General features: G+C 36.1%; 1 protein-coding gene across 2 annotated transcripts; it reads left to right on the forward strand.

Annotated features, from left to right (window-relative positions):
• The first annotated feature begins 5,140 nt into the window (after window positions 1–5,140).
• On the forward strand, window positions 5,141–23,715 carry LOC121431386 (annexin A5-like). Of its 2 annotated transcripts, XM_041628938.1 has the most exons (13): window positions 5,141–5,240; window positions 7,700–7,782; window positions 13,129–13,204; window positions 13,815–13,909; window positions 14,977–15,090; window positions 16,299–16,358; window positions 17,427–17,460; window positions 18,477–18,559; window positions 20,128–20,196; window positions 20,735–20,836; window positions 21,330–21,417; window positions 22,085–22,197; window positions 22,619–23,715. In XM_041628938.1, exons 2-13 carry the CDS (start codon window positions 7,732–7,734, stop codon window positions 22,772–22,774), a joined length of 1,041 nt encoding a protein of 346 aa, XP_041484872.1. In that variant the 5' UTR covers window positions 5,141–5,240; window positions 7,700–7,731; the 3' UTR covers window positions 22,775–23,715. The 2 variants fall into 2 exon arrangements, with proteins under 2 accessions (XP_041484872.1, XP_041484873.1); XM_041628939.1 differs by lacking the exons at window positions 5,141–5,240; window positions 7,700–7,782 and adding an exon at window positions 12,137–12,243.
• Window positions 23,716–24,533: the final 818 nt, after the last annotated feature.

Consider the following 24,533-nt stretch of genomic DNA (forward strand, 5'->3'; position numbering starts at 1 on the left):
AGACTGTGGACACCTTGACAGTGTGTCTGTTCAGTGTGTTCACATGGCCGACTAAGTGAAAATATGATACTCATTTTAAAATGCTCAAATTTAATAGTATGGAGATAATGATATATATAGTTACACACTGTAATAATCGAGATAGTTTCACACTGTGAACACCTCGACAGTGTGACTATTTACAGCGTGTTCATATAGTGGACCATGGGGAAGTGTAAAACACATTGTTAAAATGCCCAAATTTAACAGTAAGGAGATAATAATAGAAAGAGTTACTCACTGTCGTAGTAGAGATAGTTTCACACTGTGGTTACCTAGACAGTGTGACTGTCCGGTGTGTTCACCTGGTCGACTAAGTGAAAATGTGATACACACTTTTAAAAGGTACAAATTTAACAGTGTGGAGATAATTTCACACTGTGGATACCTCTGCAGTGTGACTGTTGTTCACATGGTGGACTAGGTGGACTATGTGAAGATATGTTCACCACAGCCATGTTAAAATACTGGAACTCTGTGAACACCTACAGTGTGTTCATAGTGTGGACAGTGTGAAGAAGGGATTTACACCGTCAAATGCTCACATTTAACAGAATGACCGTCAGATTAACATTTATTTGGTATAAGAACAAATTAAGATACAATAATGGATATAAACAACGTCTTGCCTGAAATACCAGGATTGCTAACAAAAAGTTAAAAACTTGTAAACAAGCAACCCTCGACATACAAAATGATGGAATACAATAACAATGCAATGAAATTAGGTACAAAATGATATGAAATAAATAACAATGGAAATATAACAACAAATCCATGTGAAAAATCAAGAATTAACGAACATTAAAGAAATAATCAGAATCATATGACATCTAGATAGATATTTGTCATTTGATTGGTTGGTCTATATCGATCATTCAGCTCATTTTACAATGACGTCATCAACCGTGCAAAATTGGATCCATACGATTTTGTCCATTGCACGCGCGCACCGAGACAGCAGGCACCACAAAATATTGCGCATGTTCTATGTACGCGATAATGATGAACACACCGAGCTCGCGCTGCATATGAACCTATTTTGCATCGAAATTCACACATTTCATTTGAAAAAAATATTATTTTTAGGTGTCGTATAAACCAAATAATGAATGTTCTTTCATGTTCTTTCTTTGGTGAAAGATGAAATGAATGATCCATTTCAGCCTCGTTGAAAGGATCATTTAATCTTTCACCTCATAAAGTATTCTGTCAATTTCACCCATAAACATTCAATATTTGTATACCATTTAGCATAATTTCAATATATCAATAAGTGTCAAGTATTTTGCTCTTTGATTCATTTTTGTATGAAATATAATTCGAAGTACCCTTTAAATTCACGTTGAGAGAATTCCATTTTGTTTATCCCTGAAATCTAAATCATTGTGTTCCACAGTGTGAACACGCGGTGGGCATGGTGGGGAATTATGTTCTTTATACAGGGAAAATCGGATGTGGGAAATAGAGGCTATATGCAGATATGGGTGTGTGTGTGTGTGTGTGTGAGAGAGAGGGTGTGTGTGTATGTATGTATATCATGTATTTGAACTGCAAATAAACCAATGAAAAATGCAGAAGAAAATATGTAGAATATTCACTTATGACGAATATAATTATAGTCATAATATTTTGGGATAAAATGAAGCTGCATGAATCAACCTATTAAAATAAAATGCACAGCACGGTAGTACATAATTGTGTTCATTCATAATTTTTTAATTTATACATGTACCTTTGCATGATGATTTCTTACCTCTCATCCTAAAATAGGAACTTGCCTCACCGCCCCCCAGGCACTCCGCTGCGAGTGCATTCTGTCACAACAATCTCAAAATAGAAAGAAGTCCCCTTCCCTAGAACCGATATTTCAGGGCCCTGGGAACGATTTTTTCTTGACTGGGGGTGCTAATGTAAATTTATGACAAGCCCCCCCCCCCCCTCCCCCCATAAAGGGTTTCACTACAAAGTGAAGGTCATTTCGGTCCAGAGACATTCTAAGAGAGAAAAAAGAGGATTCACTACAAACTATAGGTCATTTTGGTTATATTCTATAACACCTACCAGAATTTCAGGGGTACGTGCTGTCGAGAATAGTACACGTAGCACCCCAATGAATTTTTGGGTGCTTATGCACCCCCACTTCCCATGGCCATGCAATAGCTTAGGCATGTGGTAGGGTCCATATGGTTTAGGTAATTAGATTAAAACATATGGTGCACGTGAATCTACATGTAGGGCGAATAGGGATTTTCGTGCGAAAACAGCCCCGCCACTTCTCATATTTACACAATTTATGAAATTGATTATTTTCTAATTCCCTTACTAATTTGTACAATTTTACTCAATTTCATTAAGTCTATTTACTTTGTAATTGTGTAAAGAGACTGTTCTGAAATGATTCGAATTAATTTCTGTTAGGTAACATTACTCTGAAAAATAATGGCGTTTACCTCGATTTGATTGAGTAATTTCCATCAGTTTTCTTTTTGATATTGCAAGATCATGTTACAATGTTGGTACATAAGAACACGGACACATTATGCCGTGCTGATGGCAGTAAAATAAAACAGTTTGCCGACGCAAAAAAAATGATATGCAGAAATACAGAGGTTAAATGGATATATGCTGTTGATTTGCATGGTATTATTCAATTTCACACTCCATAAGTAATGTGTACCACGTGACCTAATGCATCATTTTGGAAGAAATCAAAGAAGGGCTCGTTCCCACTGGCTGAAGATTTTGTATGTGTTATGTACTTTACATGCAAGCCTTGTACAACCAGGGACGTGAGAGTACAACCAAACTTGTCTATTAAGTCCACCAAGTGAACAGAAAAGGGTGGTCACAAGAGAAAGGTAGTAGAAAATGTGTAGTATGGTAGAAGGATTCGCAGGGTGAAATTCCTGACAGGGACCGCGACAAAAACGTTCCTTCCTTGATCCCAAAGATCTGGGCCCCGTATTACAAAGAGTTACGATTGATCCAATCAATCGTAACTCTATGGAAATCCATCAGTGTCATAATTCTTTCTTCAGAAAATTTGCAAAATGTCCTTTGTAAACAAACGAGAACACACCAAATTGTCGAGAAATCAGTGCATTCATGAATATACATTCATATCTAGATTTTTTTAACAAACATGCATAATAGATGTTTGTAAGACAGGGTCAGATCTTGCATCCATACTGGACAGGATTTGTATAGTGACCCGTTAAGAATAGGAAGGATGAGAAGAAGAGAAAGAAGGAGAGAAAAAGAAGAAGAAGAAGAAAAAGAAGACGGAGGAGGAGGAGGCGGGAGAAAGGGGACCTTAATAGACAGGTTCTATGAAACACATTCTTTCCGAATGGGAGAGAATTTTGGTGGCCATGAAAAAAGGCAATTTTTCACTATAGACAAGTGACTGCTGAGACGGTTTGACTGTATAATGTACCTCCCAATTTGACCCTTTATAAGACACATTTGCTTTCACCACACATCGTAAGAAATATAATTATGACAAACGATTTAACATTTGAGTCCTCAAGTCAAATTTGTAAACAAAAAACACACAAAAACGAGCTTTTTTAACCAACAGTTTCCATGGATATGATTCTCCTATGGTTAATATATTCATTGGTTCAGTAACCTTGGCAGAGGCAAAATATCATCATAAGCGTCATTTTTGCAATCCACTGGCAAGTATGGTTGTCAATTATATCCTTACATGCTTACCGTTGCTCTGAGGAAAATAGAAAATCTAAATAAGTAAGTAAACGTAATTTTAAAAAGTTATTATCTAGGCTCACGTAATTGCTAATCAATGCAAACTTGGCAATCCCTATACATACAGTTTTCCTTCTCATTTCCTTTGGTGAAATTTTCATCATTTTTATTGTTCTTATTTTTTTAAAAGGGTACTCCCGCTCGAATGTAATAGAAACTTAACATGAATTCTTTAGAGGCCAAGTTTATTAGCGTTTCATGTGCATTGATGTTGAAGAAGGAGCACCACACAGTGCATTTTCTCACGTGATAAGAAGGACGGCTGGGTGCATCTTGTCATGTGATTAAAGTGTGATGTTGGAATTGATTGAAATTACTTATTATAGAAAGCACACCGAGGCATGGCCATCTGGAGTCTGGACCCGTAATTATCATATCGACGAAACCAAAAATAAATTTATGATGGTGGTGGTGGTGGTGGCGATGGTGATGATGAGGATGACGACGACGATGATGATGATGAAGGAGGAGGAGGAGGAGAAGGAGAAGAAGAAGGTGATGATGATGATGTTGTATGATGATGATGATGATTATGATGAAGAAGATAATGACGATAATGATGGTGATGATGGTGATGATGGTGATGATGATGATGATGATGATGATGATAATGACGACGATGATGATGATGACGATGATGATGATGATGATGATGATGATGATGATGATGATGATGATGATGAGGATGATGATGAGGCTGATGATGATGATGATGATGATGATGATGAGGATGATGATGATGATGATGTGATGATGATGATGATGATGATGATGATGATGATGAGGATGATGACGATGATGATGATGATGAGGATGATGATGATGATGAGGAGGATGATGATGATGATGACGATGATGATTATGATGATGATGATGATTTGTTTGTGTCTGTGGTGGAGAAGTCACTGCTGGTGCTGTTGGTGGTGGTGGTGATGTGATGGTTGTAGTGGTGGTAATGGTGAGAATTGATGTGCTAATGGTGGTGGTGGGATGGGGTAATGTTAGTCTTGGTGGTTCAGTGGAAATGTAATAGAGAATTTATCATGTCGATATTCGCAATGTCTATTTTGATGGAATGAATTAAATGCAATAACTTTAAGCTTGTTAGACGGTATAATTTTCTGTTAATCCTTGCATAATAAAACCCATCGATACAGAATATATAAAAAAGATGAAAATAAAACTTTGGGAAATCAGAAAAGAGTGTGTAGATATTGAAACTATATTACGCCGCCAAAATATTTCTATTAACCAGCATAAGTTTGTCCACAAATTAGATGGGAATGCAAACGTGCTGGTCATGTGACAGCCCCACGAAAACTCTTTGTATTTGTTCGTTTATACCATTTAGTTGTGCAGCTGATTCCGAGCGAGAAGCCTCAAACTGTTTCCTTCAAAAAGTGGTCTTCCAGGAAAGTGGCACATCTTCGGTATGTACATGGGCAATATTATTGATTAACCCGTATTAAGTGTATTTTTGTGCCTTGAAACTGCTCATTAAATTTGTTTACGTGGGGAGGTGATATCTTATTGTGGATATACATACACTTTTTTGTCAGACATTCATAAATTTTGATTGCACATTCATGTGCGGAACAGATGTCGTTTATATTGAATAACAATTCAGGAAGATGCAGGCCGTAAACAAAATCAGGGGCGAGGTGCCCATGACCCCCCCCCCCCTCCTTGGGATAGTCAATCCCCCGCCCCCCCAAAAAAGAAATGACCAGTTGCTTTCTTGTGGGAGGGGATCGGTTTCCTTATAAAAGAAAGGTAAATGCCAAAACGTTTTGTATTTGAGCTTCCGGGTTTTTTTGTTTTTTTTTTGTTTTGTTTTTTTGGCTTGTTTCATTCTTGAGGAGGGAATTGTTTATCCGTTATTCCTCCGTGACCGTTTCTTTCGATGAGAAACATTTTTTGGACACTTATGCACAGAAGTTCAATAAACCCCATAAAGTTAGCTTGATTTAATAAATATTACTCCTCGGTGGAACCACAAATAATTAGATTATATTGAGTTTATGACGTTTTTCATAGATGTTGTGCATTAATGATAATAATAGCCATTTTAAGCGCTTTTCACAGAATGGCTCTAAGCGCGTTACCCCGGTCATTGGATTCATTTCAATCCCGCACGAAAAGGGCACAATTTCCACTCCCTGGGGAGCATTCCTTGCATTCATCGCAGCCTCGATCATTATGGCGCTGGCAAAACCAACCAAACAATATCTTTCGCATCCTACCGGGTACCCATTTAGCACCTGGGTCGAGAGTGGCGTCTAAGGACGCTAGACCGCGGTGCGGTGGGATTCGAACACACGACCCTCTGTTTACAAGGTGAGACTCAGAACCACTACACCACGGCTCTTCCACACGCATTTTTAAATATGAGGTTATTCTTCAAATACACTGGCAGAACCCACCCCGGTAGACCGACAAAAGCTAGTTCATTACCAAATGTCGTTTTGTGTGTTGGAGTGGTGGGGGGGGGGGGGGGGTTGGGGCGTGTGTGTGTGTGTTTGACTGTAGCATTAGGTTGTCACTCAATTTTTTCCAGGTTAGATTCCAATATGGTACAGGACTGCACGGTCAAACAAAAAACTGTAAGCATGACTAATCAGAAGAGAACATAATAGCAGCTCATTATTGCTTCGTATTAACAAACGATGTACTAATCGATGCTAAAATTCCATTCCTTTATCTTGTTTTTTTTTCAATATATAACCCTTCTCGCTGATGGCATTATTACAGAAAGGCTACGATTTTAACGAAAGGATTTCATTTGTAATATAATGATGCCTCATCCACACCAACGAAATTGACTCTATTAAACCGACCGATAATTTGCTAAATTTGAAAATAACCAAACAGATCTGGGGCCCGTAACACAAAGGTTAGCAATGATCGTAAAACATTTGTCTACGATTGATTGCATTGACTACAATGTACAATCAATCGTGACAATCAAGCGTACGATTGATGTCTAACCTTTGTGTTTCTGGACCCTGGATACGGATTCGTCGGTGTGACTGTACTTATTGAGTTGGTAATTGGGTCCACGACATTTGCTCCGACGACAATTGCTCCGATGGAAAATCTGCACGTTAAGCCAAACATACACCCAACCTCCAAAACTAAATAAACCTTAATACTAATCTTTACATTAGTCTGAACCAAAAACTTTATTGCAATCCTAACTCTAACCCTATTCCCTCTGAGAAATAAAAGACCTGGAGCCCGTTGCAGAAAGAGTTGCAATCAATCGCAACTCTAAATATCACGCGCAATTTGATTTTCAACCAATCAACAACGCGCATTCGGGACTTGCGCATGATTTTTAGAGTCGCGATTGATTGCAACTCTTTCTGCAACGGGCCTCGGGACAAATGTCACAGGAGCATAATATCGTGTCACCGGTAATACGCCTTGTTCATACCAGTCCAAAACCTAAAACGTGGTCATTGACGAGTAATCTTTTTTTCAGGTGTCTATTAAATTTGGAACCTTACATGATTATTCATTCCTTGAAAAGCTTTAACACTATATAATATACGTGTCTCTGCAAAAATTAAACATTGTGTAATTCAATAATATTAAACAAAAACACACAAAAAAATTTGCATACTTATATTATAAAGCGGAACCTCACAATTTCAAATCTTTCTTATTTTACTTCTGATTTTGACTAAATTTTCAGCCTTATTTATCATGTTTATTATATTTTTATTCATAATTATCTTTTCATTGAAATAAAACTTTTGTGGGGTGGCTTGAGCTCTCTGCAGAATGGATGCGAGCACTTGATATTATATTTATGTACCCTGTCATTATCATAATGTCTTATGATTTTATCATCATGATGTGTTTGTTTTCTTCAACTCCTTTTAAGCATCTGGAATAGTTGAAAACCTTGTATTCAGTATGGGTCAGAACGAATCAACGTCATCGGGAAATGCAGGAGCAAGCGCAACCGTAAGCATTAATCAATCACCAAACAAAATATAAAGAAGTTGATGTCATGATGATCATGATGATCGTGATTTTGACGATGATGATGCTGTCGATGATAATGATGATGATTTTGCATTGACAAAGAAGATTATGATGATGATGATGGTGATGATGATGGTGATGATGAAGATGATGATGACTATGGTGGTGGCGGTGGTGGTGATGATAATAATCATGATGATGATTATGATGATGATGATGGTGATGATAATGATAATGATGATAAATTTATGTTAATGATGATGATATTGATAATGCTGATGATAATGACGATGGTGGTGGTGACGGTGAAGATGGTGATGATTAAGATAATGATTAATTTTGATATGACACAAATAATTAAAGTGAAAATAGTAAATCTTATAAGTATTCGATGTGTTAAGTATTATCCATTTTGTTTGCAACTCAGCCCAAAATAATTGTCCTTTGGTAAGACACTAATTGCTATTGGCATTATTGGATACTCTTAACACTATGTTTTTGCCAAAGTCATTTTCCATTTATTCATATACGGCAATACTGCTTGTTATGCATGGTATGTGAGAACATGCACAGCAAAAAAAAACGCTTTGAAAAACGTTGTTTACTATATGAATTGATCAATTAAAACTTATCGATTAAACCAAATCCGTAAACTTCCAACAGCAATATTCGAATTCTAATATTTAACATATATTGCTTAAGAGTTATACATTATTGTTTTGATTTTTGAAACGTTTGCTTAAGCTCTTTTAAAATCTGTAGGAACAGATCTGAGATCACATCCTGTAACATGAAATGTATACATGTTGTTCAATATTGTGTTGACTGTGTTCTTACATTATTCTACCGGGCAAACCACACTGCAAAAACTCTGGTGTTGATTTAACACCAGCCCGGAATCTATATATGTCCACACCAAAGAAGTGTTAAACAACACCAGCTTCGTTTTGGTCTAGCACCAAATAGGTGTTTGAACAACACCAATTAGTATTAAAACGGCATCGGATTAATTCCAAACTGTTGTGGACATATATAGATACAGGACTGATGTTAAATCAACGCCGGAGTTTTTACAGTGCAAAATCCGAAATTGTGCTATCCTTATAATCCTTTAAAAGCGAGTGATTGCCATTGGAAGTTTTGCTTGTAAATCATTTTCAGTGAGTTATCAAAATTCCGTATTTTTATTTAGAAGACCTTGTATAATTTTAAGAAAATAGTTGGAAATACAATAACCAACCCTCTTCTAAGGATAAGATATCAGTGATTTATGACTTAACTGGCGGCAGTATTGTCGCGATGGTAACCTAAGAATAACCATACTGTAAAATGAAATTCACAATAATAAAAAAATATCCTAAATTGTTGATGGGTCATTTAAACAGGGGATTTGGCGCAGTTTGAAACTTATGGGCAAAATGTGTTCCATAAAAGAACGGCTAAAATACTCCCCAAACGCTATCGGCTGGTAGTTATAAGAAAGTAAGATTTTCACAAAGTTTTCATCAGTCATTCCTTGTACCTTAAATACCTAATGTTTCAAAATTATGAAAACAGAATGTAAGTGTATTTCATGATGATAAGGTTCGTGAGCACCGAGTTAATTTTAATTTGAAACAAAAAATCTGCATAAACATCGACAGCTTTGTCAACTTTCTTGAAATCCTTAGTATTGATTGGCCAAGAAGTAATGTCCTCCGACTGTTACAGTGGCGAATCTACCCCCAGGAAAAAAAATGAATCTTTAACTGGAAGATGGTAATCCATATTTTTGTTGTTCGAAATAGACATCAGAAATTAATGACTCCGAAAATTTGTTTTGCCCAATTGATCGTGTGCCCGGCAGCCGCTGTGCAGCGCCAGATCGACGAGGCTATATTCCTTTAATTGTTGAACGCAAAAAAAAAACAGGGTAGCAGCAACTCCCATCTTTTTCATGTTTTCAACGTATTTTGGTCTGATGCGGTCGCCGGCCGCTGGTTCATAATTGTCAGAGGATTAGAATTTGCCAATGTTGGCTGGCTTCACCAAAATGCCTCCCAGATTGACAATTAAAGTGATTGGTTAACATTGGTTTGACTTTTAAAAAATCTGAGCTAGAAGGTCACACTTGTCACCTGTGTCTGTGATATGTTACAAAAATGAAGCCCATGCAGAAAAAATTGCGTTCGAAAATAATTATGTAGTGCTTCAAAAATTGAAACATAAAGTGACCGGAAACACCATCTTAATTTCATCCCATACACTTATGTGTACTATTTAGGTGTCTATAAGACGCCTATTTACAAAATCGGGGTTTGCTTTGTAGTTTTAGCTTTTTATTCTCAATAATTATTGTTTTCAGGGTTTATTACTTCTAATACATGCATTTGTATACATGTTTTATCTTGTTTTGAGAATTTTTTAAATCAGCTGCTCACAAAGTTAAACAATACCTTTAAACAAGCATTAGCAACATTATCATTCACAAAGATAATGTAAATTTTAGGTTTAAGAAAATCGGAAAATTGTTGACGCATGATACTCCCTTATGGAAGTCAATTTTAATATATGGTAGAGTTTCCAGTTTTTGATTAAAACTGGAGATCACTAGTAATGATATCTGTACTATACATGCAGTTGCCTCTGTTATTTGTTTACTTTTGGCTTTCGGTAAAAAGTGAAATGTGTTCAGTTGGTCACCGTGCAAAGAGGGACAAAGTTCCTAAATCGCTGCGATCGAGTGAGAAAAAGACATTTTTAATGCAAAAATAATATTTTGTGATGCATTTCAATGGAATAAAACTCATAACATTATAAAATATTTCCCCTTTTCTATTCTTTCACTCTTCCCCCCCCCCCTTTCCTGTTGGTGTTGAAACTTTTGGATTCGTAGAGTCAACTTGGCATGCTTGGGCAATGTTTGATCGCTGTCAATTTGTAATGTGATCTATTAGTGTATCGAATTTTCCTGGGTCAATGATTCTTTACTTGAATGTAATTGCAATAGGTATCACAAAGCATCACATCTTGAGCGAAACACATGATTTATGTCGAATTCGAATTTCTTGTGGTACCATTAAAACCTGGGAATATTCATGGGCGAGCTAACTGCAATTATTCTGCTGGTATATTCTATTCAATTGCAGACTGACGTATAGCATGAACATCTGTTACGCGATCCGTATCTCGTGACTTTTATGTTCATGAATATCGTTTTATTTTGTTCATAATTATTTTGTTTTACCTTCTCTTATATTTTTATTGTTTGGCAATATCTTCTGGGCAAACATAAGAGGATGCCGCTTGTACTTAATTGTTATGGGAGGTTAATGTAATATTGTTTATCTCAATTACTGTTTTTCGGTGCACGTGAGAAAAACAAAAGGTCATCGAACTAATTAAACCCAATTATTAGTATGAATTTATAAATTGACTTGATCCCACGGTGAAGAGCCATTTCAAGCAAGATTATGTAAGCATTGTCGGTTATTGCAGGATCTCTATCAACAAAACAATGAAAGTGTTCATTTACATTCGCATAACTATATAGCTCTTTTCATTTCATTTCATTGTAATCATATCACAACCCCTTCTGGTAGGTGTTTCATAAAGCTGTTCGTAAGTTAAGAGCGACTTTAAAAACGACAGTGATCCTTTCTACGCGCTAAATACTCACCAGTGAACATTTAATGGTAAATATCGATACAAGATAGGATCACTAGTTGTTCCTAAAGTCGCTCTTTACTTAGGAACAGCTGTATGAAACGACCCCAGGATTTTTAATTGAAAATAAATACTTTCACTGTCTCTGCCTCCCCCTCCCCCTATTGAAATTCAATGGCCCTTATTCTGAAGTCGGTATAATTCAAACGCTTGTCTAAATTTGTGGTTTAACTATGGATAACCAATAGAAATAAGTGACAAAAATCTCAAACGGTACAGAGATTCAATGTATCTGTTCATTTGACTCTGAAATCATTCTTAATTGCCTGGGAAAGATCAAGAAATAGCAGAGAAAAATCAAAAGAAACATGCAGTATAAACTATATTTTGACACTATTGGCCTTCCAGTATAGATGATAATAATATGTTCTAAGTTAAACCAGATTTCAGAATTCGGGCCGTTCACTATAACTATGATGATTGATTTTGTGTTCTATTTTTTTATGAAGTTTTACCAAATCATCCACATTAACGTTTGAGGTACTTTTGGAATGGATCAACTATTGTTGTTGTATAACAAATTAATTACCGACCTCAAAGATATCAAACATTATGGAACATCAAAATATGCAGGTATCATATTTGACAACAAGAAGGGCTTTTACTTTCTAGTCTTATTGCTACGAATAAAAATATCTTACTAAATCGTCAAGAGATTGCATTTGGCAGTAGCTGTTATTTCTTCCTTCAGATTAGTAGGAGTCGGACTGACTACTAAAAATGGCCACCGTTTCGGTAAGATGAATTCGAAAGAGGATTGAGTGTGCTGATAACTTTATGTTTTCTTATGTGATACGTGTTTCATTTCACAAATATATATCAATGTTTGTTTCCCCCACTGCCATCCACGCAGTCAATGTTTCAAATATGATTTTTCATTATCATAATCTTTCAAGTGCCATTGTTTCCACTTAGCCTTTTTCTTCCCCTCCCATGCATCTTTATTTCTTTCTCCCGCTGTTGTTTATCCTCTCTTAATTTCATTTTCAACTTTTTTGTATACTGGTGTGTTGACTGAGTGGGTAGATCGTCCGTCTCACAACCGGGAGGTCGGTATATAGTTCAAACCCCGGCCGCGTCAGACCAAAAGGAGCCTCGTCGATCTGGCTCTGCACAGCGGCTGCCGGGCCAATTATCAATTGGGCAAAGCAAATTTTCGGAGTATTTCATTTCATGTCTATTTCGAGCAATAAAATATAGATGGATTTTCAAACTTAAATCACCTCACAGGTATTTTTGTCTGTTGCTAGTCATCCATTTTACTCAAACGTTTATAATGATGATAATAACGTTTTATTTACCTAGGGTAGCCACTTCAGTTAGGAAACTGCTCTACCAGCGGGCCCTGCATAACATAACATGTTATTATTACCCTTCTCCAATCTAAATGCTGAGCGCCTAGCAAGAAGGCAGAAGGTCCCATTTTTATAAGTCTTTGGTATGACTCGGCCGAGGATCGAACCCACGACCTCCCGTTCATGAGGCGGACGCTCTACCGCTGAGCCACCATGCCTGGTTCTTCCTTTGCATCTATGTAGGCCTATACTAATTTGGTTAGGATTAAAAGATGTTGTCCTTCGACGTAACATTGATTTTGTTGCTTTATATTTCATTTTACAGGGAACTATCACCCCTGCTAACCCTTTCGACAAGGATGCAGACGCCACGGCTCTTTACGAAGCTATGGCCGGATTTGGTAAGCTTTCGGCTGATTCATTTACCGTAGATTACAAATGATATGGGGAGAAGTTGGCGCCTTTTCTGCACGTGACTTTAACTGGAATCCTGATTAGTATCCCTTTACTGGCGTTCCTCCTGTTTTTGCAGAAACAAAATATTAGGATCGGGAAAGGTACCGGAAATATCCCGCGTTCGGTGATAATTTTGATACGACTTTTATTCAGGTGCTTCACTTTGGAATGATAAAAGCCGTTAAATAATTGCTGCTACACTGCTACACTGCTACATATAAGGAAAATTTATCCTTAAAATAAAAAAAGTTCCTGCAGCAGAGTCTCGAGAACACTTGTAATATTACCAGATAATCTTACAGAAAATTGGTATTTCAGTGTATACGGTGGATGGAATCTTACAAATTTTCTTAAATAAAACACCCTTTCCCCTTTTTAAACAGACCTATTCTGTTAAATTCAAGAAAAAATCCTATTTTGTGAATTTACAGAATGATTCTGTTATTTCTTTCTGCAAAATCTTCTTTTTTCTGTAAAATCACGTTTTTTACAGTGTGTAGATTTGCCACTTGTCAAACTAATTTCCTTAAATATTATTTTTTCTGTTGGCAACAGGTACGGACGAGGAAGCCATCAATGCCATCCTTACCAAGAGATCAAACAGTCAAAGACAGGAGATCAAGGAAGCTTTTAAGCTCAAGTACGAGAAGGTTAGTTTCACACTTTCCTATTGAAAATAACAGTATTGTTTAAACCCATATTTTGAAGAGGCAAATTCAGTGTTGGTAGGCACTCGATACGATTTGACGGGGCAACATTGCACAAGAAGTCTCAGCTTTCAAGCTTAAGTACAAGAAAGTTAGTTTCACATTTCACAATAGAAAGGGGCCGCGGAAGGGGGGGGGGGGGGCTTCAGCTGTTCCAAGACCGTGTACTAAAACGTAAAATGACCATAAAATTGTGATTTTTGCATTATCAGCCCCCTGTGAAAACCATTTTGCAGCCCCTGATAGAAAATAAGATATTGTTTAAAACCAATTTTTTGAAGAGACAAATTAAGTATCGGTAGACACTCAATATGATTTGACTAGGCAATATTCGTGAGACGTGTAAGATTTCAAAGTACAAGAAAATTAGTTTCACATTTTACAACAGAAAATAAAACATTGTTCAAAACTCATTTTTTGAGGAGGCAAATTAAATGTTGATGGGCACTCAAAACGATTTGACAGGGCAACATTGCACAAGATGTCTCCGACGAACTTTCTGCTAAAACATCTGTCTTTGTAGAAGAGATTACCCGGCAAAGATTCATTCATCTTTTGTACTTAATGCTTGTGTATTGAAAACAAAGGATGGTTTGGTTTACCATAGAGTGTCAATTGGTCCCTGTTTATAATTTTCTTTTTTTTTGGGGGGGGGGTCAAAAGCCCGCATACGAGAGGATGGACCCACGGGGACTCTGCTCCTTAGATCCATTTTGTCTTATTGATATATGTTCTTTTGCTTGCCTAACCTTTTGCCTTTCCTACTCGGAAATCAGAGATCCAGGATCCGAACTTGCGCATATACAATCGTTAATTTATTGTACTACCTTGCCATTCAGGGAGATACACTGAAAATCAAGGCAAATCCTGAAAAAAAATATCAGATATATTCACACATGTATATGCCAATCTTTAAAAGCAAAATTTTAAAGAATGGTCACATCTATTGTTTAAAAAAGTTTCATGAGATTTACCCGTGTTTATTTGATTTTTGCCTGTTTGATGTAAAGGAACTCGTTGACTGCTTGAAGGATGAACTGAGTGGGGATTACAGAAAGACCATCAATGCCATGATGGCCGAACCTCCCGTAATGATAGCGCGATGCATCAAAGAAATTTGCGAAGTAAGTCTCATACCCCTGTCATAATGGAGGCTCCAGTGCGGAACACAAAGTGTGTGTAATCAGTATATCATGGTATATAGTGTGTGTTTCCATTAAGGAGCACAGTGTGTGCGGCTGCAGTAAGGATCACAAAGTGTGCAGCTCCAGTACATAACACAAAGTGCATGTTTTTAGTATATAGTGTGTGGCTCCATTAAGGAGCATAGTGTATGCGGCTCCAGTACGAAGCACATAATTGTGTGGCCGAATCTGAAAATTCATGTGGATCTAATAAAATATGGTTCACTCTCAAAGTTTTTGTAACATTGAAACAATGTCATGAATACATTTTTGGTTGGCCATGTTTAATGCTTTCCCTTTGACAGATTGTTTTTCTTTTCTGTTTTATTTTTTTATCTAAAAATCAAATTTTCCCTCCCCAAATGCTTATAATTATTGGTAATTAAAACATTTCATTTTTCATATGTTTATTAAAAAGATTGCATTTTATCCATATGCAAACATGGGTTAATCAATTTATTCTGTATTTCTTTGATATGCATATAGTTTCCAGCAAATCGACATCAGACGCCCGCATTAATTCAAGCCTGTAAAATTTACAGCGACACACTTTTCTTTCTTTTTTATCTTTATTTACCCCTTGTTAAGAAATTTTTAGTACGTTTGTGTTTGTTGCATATTTTAGTTCCAGATCAAACTTCTAGATCGAGCAACAATTTATAGTCCACAATGTCAATGAAATGCTAGGTGTATTTTATTACATAACACTGAAAATATAATGAATTTATTGAAATTTATTGGATACTCGTAATATATATCCTTAGTGTCTCATGTCATCAACTTTCACAGGACAATATGACAGGTATGAGGAATATGTGAACGAATAGAGAACAAATGAAATCATATACCTGATATATAGGCATTCGTTTATGTCCTAGGTTCCTGACTATGTATACCTAAAGAAGCAATAATAGCAAATGTAACTGAGCATTGCACACGTGCCTATACATATTTCTTCTAAAAATAGCATGTCACTCTATTTATTACACTCAATACTCAAATATATTACATGATGTGAGCTATGATATATGTCATGTATTTCCTCTCTCATCTGAAGATATTGTTTTAAGTTGGTTAGCAAATAAAAGCGTCGATGTACACTTTAATAACTTTCCGCTCTCTTAATTTTTCTCCTTGTCATTCAATAGTGTGGAGGTGATGACATGGAGAAGGCTTTACTCGAGATCATCTACCCATTAAATCCAAATGTAAGTAAAATTATTTTCTGGGGCCCGTTTCATAAAGGACTTGCAACTATTGTAACTTTGCCATTATGGCAACTACCATGGCGACCTTGATTCTGATTGGCTGATGAGCCATATTACCATGGCAAAGTTACAACAGTTGTAAGTCTTTTATGAAACGGGTCCAACTCTAGTTTTCGCAAAAATATCACAGCCAAATAAGTCCCATTTCACCAAAGATGTTATAAATTAATGGTTTGAATTCTTCGCCGATATCAAAATTTGAATTCATGAGCTTAAAAACAGTTTGGGAGAGGATGAGAATTGTGGATTTAACAATAAAAGCACCATAAATTAGATTGTTGGCATCCGCAGTGCAGAAATTTTGTATTCCATTGGATCAAACATTTACAATGATAAAATGACCATGCGTGATCATGATGGTACAGATTAATCAATACTGACTACGTTATCAGATATTATATGATATATATTTTGTTATTGAAATATAAATGGTTTTGTTTAACTGGAAGGTGTAGGCCTTTGCGCGCGATGTTGTATTCATAATGTTCAAACAAACAATTTGTAGTATTTTATTTGAGATTCTCTTAGAAAAAAATTATTAGTAGATATATTCAAAGGACAAGTCCACCTCAACAAAAACTTGATTTGAATAAAAAGAGAAAGATTCAACAAGCATAACACTGAAAATTTCATCAAAATCGGATGTAAAATAGGAAAGTTATGGCATTTTAAAGTTTCGCTTATTTTTAACAAAATAGTTATGTGAACGAGCCAGTTACATCCAAATGAGAGAACTGATGACATCACTCACTCACTATTTCTTTTGTATTTTATTATTATGAAATATGAAATATTTTTATTTTCTCGTCATTGTCATGTGAAATGAAGTTTCATTCCTCCCTGAACACGTGTAATTCCATTATTTTAACATTTTGTGCTTTAGGCAATGAGGTCCTAATCATCAAATTCGTAAAAATTGAAATATTGTATAATTCAAATCAACATTTTTCTGAGGTGGACTTGACCATTAACTAATGCAAATCTGTTCATCTATTAATTTCAATGTAGGATGTGATGGCTATCGCCGCTGCATATAAAGAGAGTAAGCACAACATGTTTTTTACTTTCTACATAAGCTATGATTTTCAATTAATGTGTTTCATATCTTTTCTTGAATAATATGAGTTGTGAATACCTATCCAAATGTTACATATATTGATGCGAAATGTAAAGTTCCTAGCATATCTCAATACACATTATAAGGAAGAAATCATGAAGGAATCAAAGAGAAGTAGTTGTAGTAAAATCAGTATAAGCGGCAACAATATCAAAAGTAGTAGAAGAGGTAGTAGTAGTGGTGATAATAGTGGTAGAAGTAGAACATGTAGTAGGATAAGTGATAGTAGCAGTAGAAATACTATTACTAATACTGTTCAAAATAATAATGATAATAATAATAAGAAGAATAGTAATAATAATATTAATAATAATGATGATGAATGCATTTAAAAATGATAATAATAACAATGATGATGATAATGATAATGATAATAATGATAACAATAATAATGATAATGATAGTAATAATAATAATGATAATAATGGTAATAATAATGATATATTTCATAAATCACCTCTTTATTGATAAATCATAAAAATCATAAAACAAAGGTAAAAAACATATAAATCCAGGATATAAGTTCTTAAAGAACGAGATACAGGGTAACAATAGCATATAATGGCATAGATGTGAACATAACAATAACAATACAAATAATAGTAATGCTACACTGCAAAAACACCGGTGTTGATCTAACACCAGCCCAGAATCTATATATGTCCACACCTTAGAAATATTAAATTACACAAGTTCGATTTCGGTCTAACACCAGAAAGGTGTTTATACAACACCAATTAGTACTAAAACAGCATGGGTTTTATTCCAACTAGTGTTGTTTCAATACTTCTCTGGTGTGGATAGAATAGATTCCGGGCTGGTGTTAAATCAACACCGGAGTTTTCGCAGTGTAGTATCAGAAGCAAAAAATGTTGTAAAGTGTAGTAGTAGATTCAAAACATAATCATGATGACATTAAATGATATATTTTGCCATTTTAGCTTTCACCACTGACTTGACCGAAGATGTGATGAAAGCTGATGATAAGGGAGCGTTCAAGAATGTGATCGGTAACATCCTAGTGGTAAGTTTTGCGGAGGTCCCGTGGCCGAGTGGTCCAAGGCGCCTGGCCAGAGGCGTCGATTATGGGGGGGCAGGGGGGGCGATCGCCCCACCAATGAAAATATTGGGGGGGCAAACATATCGTTTTGCCCCCCCAATAATTCCGCATGTGCTAAAAATAAAATAAGATTGTGATGTTACACAGATATCAGCGAGCGAGATTGAGATACACAACTCGTTCTTCGTCTAAAATCGTGCTCAAAATGTCCACTTTTCAGATTGGAATATCAAAAAATTTCAGCTCGCGCTTCGCGCTCGCATCATTTCTGTAACAAACACCCATACTTTCCATGATTAAATAGGTGAATATGGTCCCATTTTCAGTTCTAAACCTCAAAAGAACTCCCACTTCGACTTGCAATAATCTTTTGTTGGATATATATCTTGTTCTTCATTAAAAACGTCCATTAAACTCAATTTTTTTTCAGATCGAAATATCAAAATTTTTCAGCTCGCGCTTCGCGCTCGCATTAATCTGCTGGTGAGATATGTTTATATATATCATATATGTGGGTGTGTGTGTATATATATACATATATATATATATATATATATATATGTACACATATATATAGGCATATGTGTGTGAGTTTGTTCGTTTTGTGTGATCGAGCGCTTTTGGAAAATTGGTTCATGATTTTGCCCCCCCAATCTGAAAAATGGATCGACGCCCCTGCGCCTGGCTATACATGAGCAAGTCCGGGGTTCGATCCCCGTCCGCGGCAGCTATGCCCGTTTTATATACAATGCCCTTTTATCCTGCTTTCAAATAAATGGAAATGCTACATGCATTATTGGTAACTTGGTTTGAACTTGTTTTTAAAAAAGTTACACTCTTCACATTCATATCAACAGGAAACATAAATTAACAACAGTAATTTTTGTGCTATTTCTGTTTTTTTTGTGTGTGTGTGTGTGCTAATGTGCATCATCCTAAATTCTAAATGATATGATGTTTAACCATCTTAACCGGACCAGGAATCGTTGAAATAGCGTGAGATCATGTTTATCTTTAGTTTATTAGGTTTATAATCAGGCGCGGATCCAAGATATCCGAATCGAATGCATTTCTCTGGCCCAATTTTCCGGGGATAAAAGAGGCTCTATTATAGGCTAGATACTTTAATTGTATGACGTCGGTCTGCGTCCGCCACTGTTTATAATCTCAAAACAACGCAATGATAATTATAATTATGTATCAACCTGCTTAATCTATGCTCCAATGAATTATTAGATTTCCAAATCATTCAATGAAAGGCATATTTGAATTATAAATATGGCCTTATTTTTTCTTGGAAAAGCAAACCGAAATGATTTATGTTACTTTTATTCCCTTTCTTCTTATCAAATAAATCTACAAAGAACCCGATAATTCAAGGGAGGGGTCGATATGCATGTTTAACCTATTTTTTTAAACAAATATTTCATTCATATGTCGTTGTCTCTCAACCATGTTTTGCTTGAAAAAAATGAATATTCATTTTCATCACTTCATGTAACACTATTCATGGTATTGTCACTTTTCTATAGGGGGAACGTTCAACTGCGGTACTGCCAAACATGGTCCAAGCAGCTGACGATGCTGCTTACTTTTTCAAAGTAAGTTATGTATTTTTATGAATATTTTCAACACCTCGTATCTATATTTGTATTCAGTTTTTCATAGAAAAGTGAGTTCATCAAAGAGGGGTTGAAAAAATTAAGCAAAGAACTGAGGGACCTGTCCAAGAATGTCAAGAAAAGTTATGCTTATATAAGACGCAAGCTCCCGACACTTTGAATACCTGATAATATATGGTCACAATGGAGCAAGAGAGAAGACTCGACGTTTCGGGCAGGTTGACTTCCGTCTTCAGGATTGAAGAGAATACTTTACTTCCCAACCTCCACTTTCTCGCCTTTCCATTTCACTTCAATCGCTTTCCACTCTTATCTCTGTCCTATCAGGACTTTACACATGGTGTACCTACCGTGAACGGTGAAGCACTTCGGCAATTGTTCATACCACCATGCAAACCTTGAAAATCATCTAAAAATTATATAAAATGTTAGAAAGAATGAAGGAAACGACCATATTCTAACTGCAGTTGGAAAGGCATGTGTAAAAATTTGATTTGTTTTCTTTATAAATATACAGACGAAACCAGAGGATTGGCAGCTGCCTAATGAACGCGTCGAGGAACTCTTCGGCAAGGCCAGTATCACCCAGCTGAGTCAAACCTTCGCCCAAGCCAATGCGGTATGTCCAATAACATCTTGGGGCCGGTTGCGTAAAGACTGTGTTTAAACGCAGCTATCATGCTCGGGTCCCTAATGCGCATATTTGATTGGCTGAAACTGAAGTTGCGTTCGATCTCAATTCTTTCTGCAACCGAAGCCTCATCTTTTCGAACTTTTTTCTCTTTTCCTTAATTTCCCCTTTCAAAGTCTTTAAGGAAAAGTTCAGTTTTTTGTGAAATTCATTTTGACTTAAGTAGAGTAAGTTCAAGGTACGAGTCCATCATAATAAAAAATGCACTGTTTTATAACATATTATTTTTTAAAATCTGTTATGGGACTGTACCTTTTTGTATCAAACATTAACAGAAGTACTTTCTGGATGATTCATCGGCCATAATATACACTTTGTTACTTTGGATGTTGGTATTATTTTTTATGATAACCTGAAATGCACTGTAGTTTACATGAATAAACTTTGAATCTGAAATTGAATATGTTTGGTTGACTTGCAGCAATTCCAGGCCAACAAGCAGAGTTTGGAAACAGTTGTAAAGGGTAGTAAAATGGCTGAAAATCAGAAAGCTGCCTTCAGTATTATTTGTAAGTTCACTGCATTACGTCGATTCTCTTTCTTGTATGACTTCAATTATTTTCTCTTTCCTCCTCCTCCTCCTCTCTTCCTACTCCTTCTTTTTCTTCTTCTTCTCCTTCTCCTCCTTCTTCTTCTTCGTCTTTTTCTTCTTTTTCTTCTTCTCTTTCTTCTTTTTTTTCTTATTCATTCTTGCTTGCCTTTGGCAGAAGCGGGAATGTGTTATGACATGAACATTTTGATTTTGTTATTACACATCCAGTAAAGTTAAGTTTAACATTCGTGTGGGGCCCTTAAAGTTTGGTCTTTGGTAAAACAACAAAAAATCTCACTAACAATCAAGAGAGTGACGTGGTCGATTCCAATTCATGTATTCTATTTCCTCTACCTATAAGAAAAACTATGCTACTTCAATTACCTTTCTAATCAACAATTTTCTGAAAAATCCGAGGATATCTCATAAAAAAGAGGGTTTCCAAAGAAATTCCTTTTAACTATTTTCGGTATTTAAACCATGAGCTCATCCCCCCGTTCGATATTTAAAACTTGCATAAAATATTTTGATATATTTTTAGGGGACTCCTATCTACGGGTAGGCAGTTGTATTCATTTGTTTTATTGACAGTGACTCATTTTCAGATTTCATTGACGTTTCATCTTGATCGTGTAATCTTACAGTCGAGAGTATCCACCAGCCGATCCTCTTCTACGCTGACTCTCTGTACTACGCGATGAAGGGATTAGGTACCAATGATGATAAACTCATTCGAATCGTCGTGGGCAGATCTGAGGTTAGTACTTTAATCGTTCACGGTAAAGTAACCCCCCCCCCCTAATCGAGTAATTCATTGAAATATTATGTTAAGAATTATTTTATTGTTATATTATACAGAATTATTGTATTATACAAAACTCCTGACTGAAAGAATATCTTCTCCAGAATAATTTGATACCCTTGTGGTTCACGCTTGGATAAATCGATGTGGATTCGATTTGTGCCAAGGTGTAGGCATGAATGCAATGAATTGATACAGATGTCCATGAAGTCATAATCCTATACATGCGACATAAGTTGCAGTAAAATTCAGTTCAAAATGCCTTTCCAATTAAGCTAACATTGGAATATTAAAGAATTACCATATTAAGCTTTTAAGTAAAAATATTTTTAAATGACTTTTACCATGTTTACTTCAACTCTGTTCTCTGTTTTAGATCGATCTGGCTTCTATAAAGGCGTTGTTCATGGAGAAGTACGCTACACCGCTAGCTACCATGGTCACTGATGATACCAGCGGAGACTATAAGAACGTACTTCTTGGTATTATCAACGCCAATGAGACAGCCACCACTCAATCGGCAACCAACTAGTCATCGCATCAACTAGTCAGCACATCAACTAGTCATCGCATTAGTCAGCAAATCAAATATTCAGTACATCACAAATTCATCACATTTGTTCAGCGCATCAATTAGTCATCATATCAAATAGTCAGAACATCAAAGAGTCAATGCACCAACTAGTCATAGCATATCCCAGTCAACTCATGAACCAAATAACTAGTCAGTATATTAACTAGTCATCACATCACATATTCGATGGCGGCACCAAGGGCAGATGGGGGGGGGTATGGAGACATCCCCTAGTTGAAATGCCCTCCCCCCCTCATTTGTCCCGGGGTGAACTCTGAAAAATGAATGAAGGGGAAACGAATGGAGAGTAATCCGCCTATGCACACCTTCATTTCAATATGCTCTCGATTAGCCTTATCACTATAAAACATCCTACGCTACAAATAATTGTCACATCAACTACAACTAGGGGCGGATCCAGGATTTTCTAAAAGGGGAGCACATTTTCCGATGAAAATTTGACCAAATTTTTTTTTTTTTTTGGGGGGGTTCACCTAAAATCGGAGGTCATTTTCTTGGCAGAAAATTTGAAAAGCAAAAGAAAGAAAACAAAATGTCCTCACTTTCAAAGGGGGGGGGACAATTGGGTAAAAGCGGTTTATTTACATTAAAAATTTTAATTAGGGCTCTTAAAAGGGGGAGCACGGATTGGCTGTGCCCCCCTCCCCTGGATCCGCCAGTGACTACAACTTATTCATCATTTCAACCAGTCATCACATCAAATAATCATCATATCAACTAGTCAGCAATCGAATCGGGTCGTGTGGTCCAGTGGTTTGAGCATTGGACTCGTACTCGCAAGGTTGTGACTCATAATCGCAAAGTTGTGAGTTCGAATCCAACACTGCCATTGTCTCCACTTTGATAAAAAGGCCCAAGAGTGATATCTGTCGTCTATTATGTCAGCCACTATGGCTGATTAACCTAGACGTAAAATGTTTCCAAGGTAATTGGCTATATACCAGCTTGGCGTTTACCAGCAAAAAATGCTGTCCTGCCGAGTTCCTACGGGAGTTACCACAACAGAAACAGAATAGTCATCGCATCAGCCAACGGACGACTGTACGCGTTTACCATACCAAGTTAAGTCTCGGAGTGCTTTAGAGCACATGTAAATACTTTTCCAATTTAAGTAATAAATCTATTTATATTATATATTTTAATCGATTGTATAGACTCATATAAAGATTGAATTCCTCCTTATGAATATTCAAAAGCATATATCACATATTGGTATTTTACTGGTATTATCATTGTAAGTATGTTACATTCGACAAAACTTTGTGAATCTAAAATTTTTGCAATGGGATATGGAATTTATTTATTGCTGAGCCTGTATGAGGGAAAGAAACCCTAATAGCTCAAAGTTTATTTGAAAATTATTGTATTTCCTCTTTTGATAACAATGGCATGAAAGAATGGTGTGTGTGTGAAAGTATTTTATCCTCTTCGGTCATTCAAAAGGTGAACATTAGATATGTGGTTCGATTAATCTACACTTTTCGGAGTTTTACATTATATTATGAATGTATTATGAAAATAGCTTGAATAAATTGCTTTTCTCTTTTATTCATTCAAAAATTTCGATCATATACATTAGCTTTGAAATATATGAGTGTTCCTTAAAAAATATTATATCTAAATGTTGATTAATTTCCTCTGGAACTGAATATAGTTATATTCGGGCGATAATAATAATGTAATAATATATAATATA

This window comes from Lytechinus variegatus, chromosome 17 (genome assembly GCF_018143015.1).
Source record: "Lytechinus variegatus isolate NC3 chromosome 17, Lvar_3.0, whole genome shotgun sequence".
Taxonomy (NCBI): domain Eukaryota; kingdom Metazoa; phylum Echinodermata; class Echinoidea; order Temnopleuroida; family Toxopneustidae; genus Lytechinus; species Lytechinus variegatus.